Source organism: Gavialis gangeticus, unplaced genomic scaffold (assembly GCF_001723915.1).
Source record: "Gavialis gangeticus isolate Ggan-Ray unplaced genomic scaffold, GavGan_comp1, whole genome shotgun sequence".
Classification (NCBI taxonomy): domain Eukaryota; kingdom Metazoa; phylum Chordata; order Crocodylia; family Gavialidae; genus Gavialis; species Gavialis gangeticus.
The window spans coordinates 4,537,119-4,546,405 of NW_017729011.1; the positions used below are offsets into that span (position 1 = coordinate 4,537,119).

The 9,287-nt window shown below is 48.9% G+C and overlaps 1 protein-coding gene across 3 annotated transcripts in view; it reads right to left on the bottom strand.

Moving 5' to 3' along the window:
- Window positions 1–1,030: 1,030 nt before the first annotated feature.
- NOXA1 (NADPH oxidase activator 1) overlaps window positions 1,031–9,287 on the bottom strand; it is a 33,510-nt gene continuing 25,253 nt past the window's right edge. The window contains exons 9-15 of one of the 3 annotated variants that reach the window (XM_019510421.1): window positions 8,654–8,713; window positions 6,957–7,041; window positions 6,395–6,453; window positions 4,738–4,907; window positions 3,902–4,007; window positions 3,685–3,808; window positions 1,031–1,377 (exon numbers count right to left, since the gene is read on the bottom strand). In XM_019510421.1, the coding sequence (XP_019365966.1) occupies window positions 1,280–1,377; window positions 3,685–3,808; window positions 3,902–4,007; window positions 4,738–4,907; window positions 6,395–6,453; window positions 6,957–7,041; window positions 8,654–8,713 (702 nt within the window). In that variant the 3' untranslated portion in view covers window positions 1,031–1,279. Of the gene's footprint in view, window positions 1,378–3,684; window positions 3,809–3,901; window positions 4,008–4,737; window positions 4,911–6,394; window positions 6,454–6,956; window positions 7,042–8,653; window positions 8,714–9,287 lie in introns of all 3 variants that reach the window. The other 2 variants (XM_019510420.1, XR_002096185.1) reach the window with 2 other exon arrangements.

Sequence of the window (9,287 nt, forward strand, 5' to 3'; positions counted from 1 at the left end):
TTTTTTTTTTTTTTTTTTTTAAATGCCTGTGCCCTAAACCCAGTAAAACCCATGACTGTCCCCAGCTATAGACACCCCCCCCACCCCGCCCCCAATGTCTATTTAAAACCTCCAAAAAGCATTAAGAATCACTTCACAACAAAACCAAAGACACCAGCTAGGAATTTCAACCACTGGTGACATCTTTTCCGTGTGAAACACAACCTGCCCTGGCCATCTCTTGGCTTGGCAAACAGCATGCACAAACAGTGATTGGCTTTGGGCTCTTCTGTTTTTACACAGGAACATGTGGTAAGCTGAAGGCCCTCATGGAAATAAGCTTCTTGGCAGCTACCCTTTCCTCCACACTTGAAGTCTGCAGCTTGACCAGGTTGTGGCAGTAGGGCATAGCAGGGGGATGTAAGGAACCGAGACTGTACAATGGCCTGGGTCAGTCGATTGCCAGGCAGGGTAGAAAATCTCAGAGACGTTACGGAGGCCTGTGCTTGCCCAGTGTCCCTGCAAAATTAACGCTGTGAGAAGCTTTACAAAGGCCAGGTCAAGACCAAGAAAGGCTGATGGGCTCTCAGTTCTCCAGAGCATTTGTACCAAGTGAAAGGACAGACAGACAGGAAGGGACAAGTGAGCTCCCAAAGGCTGATGCAGGCTGAGCAGTTATAGGTAGGTGATGCAGAGTCTACCCTGTGGCTGATGGGCTGAAGGAAGTCTCCTAAGGACTGGAACGGTCCAAGCTTGCAGTGAAGCTGTTGGGCTGAGTGAGCTCCCAGAGGCCCATGCAGGCCAAGCACACCATGAAGCCAATAGGCTGAGCGTACTCTCAAGAGTCCTGTGTTCAGAAGCTACTCATGGTGGGTGTAAGATAATAAAGCTCCATCTGTGAGCTAGACAAGCACTTCCCAATATGTCTTTCCTTACAAGGCAGTCTTGCACTGAGCTCTGTACTCACCCCTGCTCCTCAGCCTACATAGAGCTCCTGTCCCCCTTTGAGTACTGGGCAAAACAGAGGTAAAAAACAACAAAAAACAAGTAGTGAAATGGATTATAGAAAATGCTCTTTATGCTTCTGAACTGATTCTCACAGGTTCTCAGATAACATGGAGTCCCATACCACATGTCCTTCGTAGGAAGCTTTGTTAAAATACTGAGCAGGGCTGGTTCTGGCTTGAACTGAACAAACTGGTGTAAACTTCTCTTGTTCTTTGGGAAACAGAAATAAAATGAAGCTGGGCTTGAGCTCTGCTGATTCTTGTGCTGTCTGACATGAAAAGGCTCCACTTTATTAAGGTTGGGCTGGGTCCATGCTGGCTCGAACAGCAAAGCATTTGGGAAAAATGCCGATCTTACCATTGCAACGGCCTTCAAGCCAATCTTCATTCACTAGTAAGACACAAAAGAACAGGGTGAGGATCTAGAAATTTCCTAGATGAACAAAGAAAGATTAGAAACTGTTAAGGGAGAAATTCTCCCATATGTTAAGAGCCAGTACAAGTCTCTGTACCAGAATCCCACAGAAGAAGGAAGCTGGCTCCAGCACCTGGGTCTTCCCTCTTGTGCCTGGTGAGTGTGAGGGCTACACGTGAGTGGTGGGGAGCGCTGGCGATACAGACTGCCTGGCGGAGGCTGCACCCCTTGCTGTGATGTGCAGTGCTGGCTGGAGCCACATCCCACTGGGCGCCTGAGCCCTAAGTGCTCCCCACACCCCCCACCCTCCGTCATATCCCACAAATGCCACACACCCACAACCTGCCCCCACAACCCCAAACATACCCTGTGCCCCCCACACACACAGCCATACCCCCTTGCAAACCTCCCATACACACCCTTTCCACCATACACACACACACACACAATATACAAAACTAAGAATTTATTTTTGAGTTACTATGCAATCCCTTCTATATACAGTATGCAAACACAAATCATAACAAAATTATTTTTTGTAATAAATATGTTGTAGTAGGTGTTTGACTTTAAGTGTATGTTTTGGTTTTTTTCTGGTTCTAAGATGGCAACCCCCCCTCCCCTACAAAAGCAGTACTGGGTGGGGGGGGCTTCCAGTGACAAAGGTCAGGGGTTAGGGGTGGGAGTTCTGGTCCCAAGATGGTGACACAGGGCAGAGCAACCGTCAAGGGGTGGGGCTACCCATGTGACTCTTGACAGGTCACCAAAACTCATTAAGCGGCCCTTCAGCTGAAATACTTGCCCACGCCCACTATATGGAGACCCTGGGAGCATGGGGCTGTGACTGTGGGGCTGCAGAACCAGGGCTCTGCCCGGCTCCTTGGTGTTATGGCCTCGCACAGTCACAGCCCCGCGCTCCCAGGGTCTCCATGGAGACCGGTGGGGAGCGCTGCAGGCAGGGTACATGGCTGGGTGGGGTGCTGCACCAGGACCAGGATCTTGGGGCAGTGACAGCACGGGGCAGGAGCTGGGGTTGGGGTAGAGCCATGATCTGCTCCCCTCACACCCCTGCCTGTGGTCGTTGCAGGGTCATGCATGCAGTGGATTGCGGCTCTGCACTGGCCCCAGCCCCACGCTGTCACCACCCCAAGATCCCGGGATCTCCCTGGCCCTGCCTGCCTGGCTCACTCCTGGTCACGGTCCCATCCCAGTTGCCCAGCTTGGTGTCCTGCCCTCAGTGGTGGGTGCAGGGTGGATGGGCTGGGGTTGACTGGGTGTCAGAGCTGGGTCTGGTAGCAGCGGAAGGAGCCTCCACCACAGGGGCTGATAGGAAATGGAGTCTACCACAGGCTGAATCTGGCCTGTGGGCCAGACTTTTCCCACCCCTGACCTAGGCACCCAGCTAATAGAAGGCTCATCATCTAAGTCAGGGGTTGGCAACCTTTCAGTAATAGTGGACCAAATTAATACAGCTCAGGCCTCCTCAAGCCAGAAGTGGCAGTTCATAGATGTTAGGGTTGGAAGGGACCTCAGTAGGTCACTGAGTCCAACACCCTGCCCTAAGCAGGAAAGAGCGCTGGGGTCAGACGACCCCAGCTAGGTTCTTGTCCAGTCTCTTCTTGAAGACCCCCAAGGTATCAGAGAGCACCACCTCCCTTGGAAGCCTATTCCAGATTCTGGCAACCCTTACTGTGAAGTTGTTTCTAATGTCCTACCTCAATCTGCTGTCTGCCAATTTGTGGCCATTGTTCCTAGTTACTCCAGGGGGTGCACTAGTAAATAGAGCATCTCCTATTCCCTACTGCCGTCCCCTGATGAATTTATAGGCAGCCACAAGATCACCTCTTGGCCTTCTCTTCCAAAGGCTGAAGAGATCTAGGTCCCTCAGTCTCTCCTCATAGGACCTTGCCTGCAGGCCTCTGACCATACAAGTGGCCCTTCTCTGAATCCTCTCAAGGTTCTCCGCATCAACTCTTGAAGTACGGTGCCCAGAACTGGATGCAATACTCCAACTGCGACCTGACTAGTGCCACATAGAGGGGAAGCATCATCTCCCTGGACCTCTTCATCATGCATCTGCTAATGCATGATCAAGTTGACAGAGGTGGGTACTAGATGGTGCATTCTCATGCGAACATGCTTGGTGGGGTCAATAAAGTCCCTTTGTGGGTCAGATCCAGTCTGCAGGCTATAGTTGCTGACCCCTGGTCTAAGCCATTCTCGTGCCATTCCTGCAAACAAGCCTTGCCCAATAAAGCATTTTGTTTGGAAGGAAAACGCTACCTTCTGCGAGGATGTCCAACGTGTCTCCTTCGTTGAATTCCAGATCCTCCGGCCCTTCTGCAGTGTATCTATATTCTGCTATCATCTGGTAGAGAATGGGTCTGTCTGAACAGGAATCTGGGCCCTAGAATACAAAGCCAAGGTGTAAATCACACAGCTGTGCAGAGATTGCCTTAGAGTCTAACATGGCAAAAAAGCCCCCAAAAGTTCCATGTACCTGGCACCAGAGTGTCAGCTTTCCACCTATCACCTGCTGCCACATCTTCCCAAGATCCTCTTCCCCAGAAACTGCAATCAGCTCTCCACTGCTTGAATGCCTGTAACTGCAGTGATTCATTAACTCATTTAGTTTCTCATCTGTGAGAGAAAATGTCTTAGAAACAGACTTAGGCCATGCAACCTAGTCTTTGTTCTTGTATCCTAAGTTCATATATTTTACTAACCCAGTGCCCTTTAAACTCCGATCCATTTAAACATCACCTCCAAATTAGCCCCACAAAGTATAATCAAGTTGAACTTGGCTTTAAATGCTGAGCTAGGTGTGAGAAAATCAAATACATGCCAGTGGCATCTACGCTAGTATTTTTTTTTGTTTCCCACAGTTCCACTACTGCTGGTGCAGCTTCACAGAAAATGTTTTGCTTCATTGAAGCATCCCTTGTTCAACCTTATTTGCTGCCCCCCTATGTGTTTCTGCTGTGTCCTAGAGTGGTGGGGTGGAATATCAATAGGACAAGACTACATGAATAAGTCTGTGGGGAAGGGAGACGTTGTACCATTTGCTGCACGCGTATATTTTTTGTGAACTATTTTTAGGGCTGTGTGAGCCCTACCAAAGGACAACACACCCCAAGAGAGAGATGGGTGGCAGACAAAGCTGTAATGCCTGAACCTCTGGGCTAACACCTCTTTGCACAACTGCAGCTGCTTCTCTGCAAAGGTGAGAAGAAAGCTGCAGCTCTCCATGCAAGAAGAATTCCAAATAAGTCTTCTGCATCAGCTACACGTACCCAGAGTTCTGGCTTTTTTCCAGTCTGATATGCAAGACCTTACCTGAGCTTTCCATGCTCTGCATCTTGACAGAACTTCTCCTTCAGCAGAGACCTGAGGTCGGACAGAGATAGAGCCTCTCTCACTTGCACTTCTATTGTGTAAGAGCAATGGACTTTCAGTAGGATGGTTCCATCCACAGTGAAGGATGCTTCTTTTGGGGACGGTGGGACCTGCTAACAAATGGTGCAAAGGACAATCCAGTTTGGGTGGCTTGTTCTGGGCTTTTTCACCAGCAGAAATCAAAATTAAGAAATGTGCCTGAAACCAAATACCCAACCTCAGGGCCACCAAACTGACTGCAAGTATAGCATCAGAGCACCCAGGATCCAGATTTAAATGTCTCAGGTAGTTCATATGGGAGGTTTGAAAGCCAGGATCCTAACATACTCATTATCATCCCAAGAAGGCCAGATCTGAATCCTGTGGCTCTGCTGCTCTCTACTCAGTGTGGGGGTTCTGCTCCTGCCAGTGGGGAAATGGGTCTCTTCCTCACAATCACAGTGCCTTATAAAGGCATCCTGGTAAAGGTGCTGACAGGTATCAACATTTCCTAAGGAAACTGTAGCTCATGAAGCTTGACCCCCAAATCACCAGCAGAATCTCCTGGCTCAGCCAACAGAAACAGGGGTAGAGGTGACTTCACTTCCACTGAAGAAGGGCTTTAGCCCCATATGAAGCAGGCAAAAGTGGCTTAAGTGATTCTACCTATACAGAAATACAGCACTTCAAAGCATAGCACAGCGTGGTTGCTTACTCTACATGGCAACCATCTGGATCAGGAAGTGCAGCAAAGAATAATGTCTCAGAAGAAAGCAAATACTGATGTTCAACCCACCAGTAATTTCATAGTTTCATAGTTTCATAGATTTAGGGTCGGAAGGGACCTAGTAGATCTTCTAGCCCGACCCCCCCGCCAGGGCGGGAGAACAACAAAACCCCAAAACAAAAACGGGACTCAAGTGAGTCCAGCCAGGTAGGCATCCAGCCTCTTCTTAAAGACCCCCAGGGTAGGGGCCAGCACCACTTCCCTTGGAAGTTGGTTCCAGCTCCTAGCCGCCCTAACTGTGAAGTAGTTTTTGCGGATGTCCAATCTATACCTCCTGTCCATCAACTTGTGCCCATTACTCCTTGTTATGCCAGCAGGCGCTAGGGGAAACAGCGTCTCCCCCAAACCCTTCTGGTCCCCCCTAGTGAGTTTATAGACGGTCACCAGGTCCCCCCTCAGCCTTCAATTTGGACTTCTCTTGTTTGTTTGTGGGGGTCTACCCCATTGGTACAGACAGAAAATGCTATAACTGAAACAGGGGACTTGGGGAGTCAGGATTACAGTGTTCAATCAGATCTACTGTTGTAGATGGTGACCTTAGGGATCCCCAATGCAACAAGGAGGCAGAGCTCTGGAGAATGATATAGATACATCCTGTGATGATGGAGGGGCTCAGGAGGTAGCAGGGAGATGGCTGATGATAGAACAAAAGCCATCTGGAAAAAAATCTCTCTGAGATGGGGACTGCAGGCTGGAAGGAGTCTTTTCAGTGAGCTCCAGAATTTGGGACAGCTTCAGAGTTTTAGCCCTTGCATTATGTTCCAGTGATTCTATAAGATGAACTTTGTTTGCATATTGTTAGTTTGGGTTTGTGACACTGGAGCATCTTACCATAAAGTTTGTTTGGGAATTAGCATCATCTGCATTAATGCCCTCTCCCTCAGTTGATCCTGTAAAGCAAAACAAATCAAGAGAGACTCAATAAGGACTCATACAGACCCAATGCCCCCGCCAGCTGGAAATGCCTCTTTGGAGAGATGTATTTGGAGAGTTTTGGTCAGGTCCAGGCTTGCAGGATTCCTGCCAGCTCGAGGTCCAAAGATTTTATTGCCTCACTTGTTAGTGCAAGACTGATGTTGTAGTCATGATGGCCCAGAAATTACGTGAGAGGCGAGGATTTCTTAGGGCGATCTTTTTTATTGGGCCAACTATGTAGCTGGGATAAAGTTAGACAAGCATTTGAATGCAAGATGTTCTTTGCCACAGCTCCCTGGCAGCAAGGCTGTATATACCCTTCTGGTATGGAAATGCAGAACCTTTGTGTACTCTGCAATGTGGGAAGAGCAGCAAGGGACAAATGGCAGCTACAGCATTTATCCAGTGTCACATCTGGAGCACACAGACATAGTACTGGTTCCCATTGGGATCTTTGGCCCCACAAAGTGAGATTTACCTGGCTGCTGCTTGTCTTTTTGCTTCAAGTGGGGTCGGCTGGGGGGTACTTTATCAGGGGGAAGTGGAATCCCATTATCAATTTTCTGCAAGAGAGAAAAATGAGCCAGACACTGGGGAGAGTAGAAGGGGTTGATGTCAGGCAGTACAGTTCTAAGTACACAAGGCTCTGAGAAATCAGCTACAGTGTTTCTTGCTTGCCAGGAGTCTGGGGGGCAGGCAGACTGACAAGCTGCCCACTGGTCCTGATCACTTTGGTGGGACTGGCTGCCAGCTGTCTGGTACCTGAGTGCCCCCCGCTGGTCCCAGTTAAAGTGCTTGGGTGTGGCTGTTGGATATAAGCAGCAGTTGGTACTCTGTGGGCACATCTACATGAGACGCTTAATACCCATTGGATTAATTCTACTGTATATTAGCATGGCTGGCAAAAACTGTGCCAATGCACAATTGATTAGTCCAATGAGCATTATGCATCACAAAAAAGCATTTATTTGTGCTAATGCATGATAGCACTGATTATGGTGCATTAATGAATATGTAGATGTGCCCTATAGGTTCTTAATGAGACAGACTTTTTCCTCTGGCCTGCTCTTGATGCCTTCTTTTTAGTCTCTTAGCTCTGGTCCTTGATGCCTGCCTGAACCGTATGCTGAGCTCCTAGTGTTTGGACTCCACAGCTTGTTTCTCTTGGCTCTTGGACTCCCAGTGTGGGGGAGCGTGTGACTGCCAGGTGCAGCGTGGGGCGCGGTGTGCCCCCTGTGGCTACTCCCTGCGTGCCGCCCCACAGCCATGCACCATGCCCCCTCCACATGGAGAGTACTCACTGGCTGTGGCTGCAGGGCACACAGGGTCCGGGGGGGCATGGTGCACAGGCACATAGGGAGCTGGCATGGGGGCACACAGGCAGTGCCCACTGGCTGCAGCCCGTGGCTGTGGGGTGGGTCACACCCCCCACACCCACTCCCCATGTGTCACACTGTGGCCCCCCCTGCTCCCCTCATGGGGAGCAACTGCCAGATGCGGCCACTGGGTGCGCTGGGCATCGGGGTGGGCGGGCCATGGCGTGCAGCTGCAGGGTGCTGCACGGGAAGCTGGCATGGGGGTGTGGGCGTGTCCAGCAACAGCAACAATATATAGTGACATTGCATTTTAACCACAGAAAAAAAGGTGGATTTGGTGTTTTTTTTATTGTCCTGTGGTGCAGCAAAGGGTAGTGATGTCTATTAGCCTACAATTTGTGCTGCTGTAAAAATTTGTATGTGTGTATATGTATATGTACGTATGTATATATAGTGGCATTTCATTTTAATCATGGAAAAATGTGGATTTGGGAGGTGGGGGTTAAATCAGAAAATTTTGTATTTTTTTTATTAGAGAAAACCAGAATCCCTCATGATGAGAGCAATAGTACATTGCTTACGACACAAATGGTTCCAACCAGGCAGAGAGGTTGATAAAACAAATAGACGCTGCAGGAAACAGATCAGAGCTGCACAGAAAAACCCCACCTTTCTCCAACTGCTTGGATTTCGCATTGTCCTTGGTCAAAAGCTCTGGACTCTCCCTCTGGATATGTCTGAAATGACACCCACTGCCAGGTCTTTAGGTTCAGATCACTTTCACATACCAGGCCTGAGTGTCCTGAACATATTTCCTTGCCCTTTCCCCACCACCATGACTACAAAGTTATCATCTTACCCACTTGTCAGCCTTTGGGGCATGAACAGGTTCCAGTAAAAAGGTTGGTATGCACAATTTCTGGGGAATGCAAAGTAGAAGAGAAAACCAGGTGAGACCTAGCTACATTGGCAGACACAGAACCTTTGAATGGCAGCTCTTTGGGGCAGGCAGTATCTGAGATGAGTCAACACAGGGCATAGCCCAGTGAGGTCATGCTTCAAGACCCAGGTTCCTATTAGCTACTGCAATATAAAGAATACAAGCATTGACTCAGCCATGGTGTGCCCATGGAAAGTGATGCCAATGTGAGCACACAGAAATATATTACTGCCCCTTCTGAGGAAACTGCTCTGCATGTAGCAGTTATAAGTGGGACACTGAATGAATCCTGGTATACCTTTGTGCTTTTTTCTGTGGAAGGTGATGCTCCTATTGACGCAAGCAGCTCACCTGTTCTTGTTGCCCAATGGCAATTGGAAGCTTAACAATCCTTAAAGACTCCTATGCCTTGTAGCCCATCCATGAAAATAAATTGATGATAGCTTCAGAGGAGGTACCAACATATTCCATTCTTCATGCTCCTATAGCTCGAGAGAATTACTAAAGAAATATCTTCAAGCCTCATGGAGGCCCTGCTAATGGTGCATGCCCA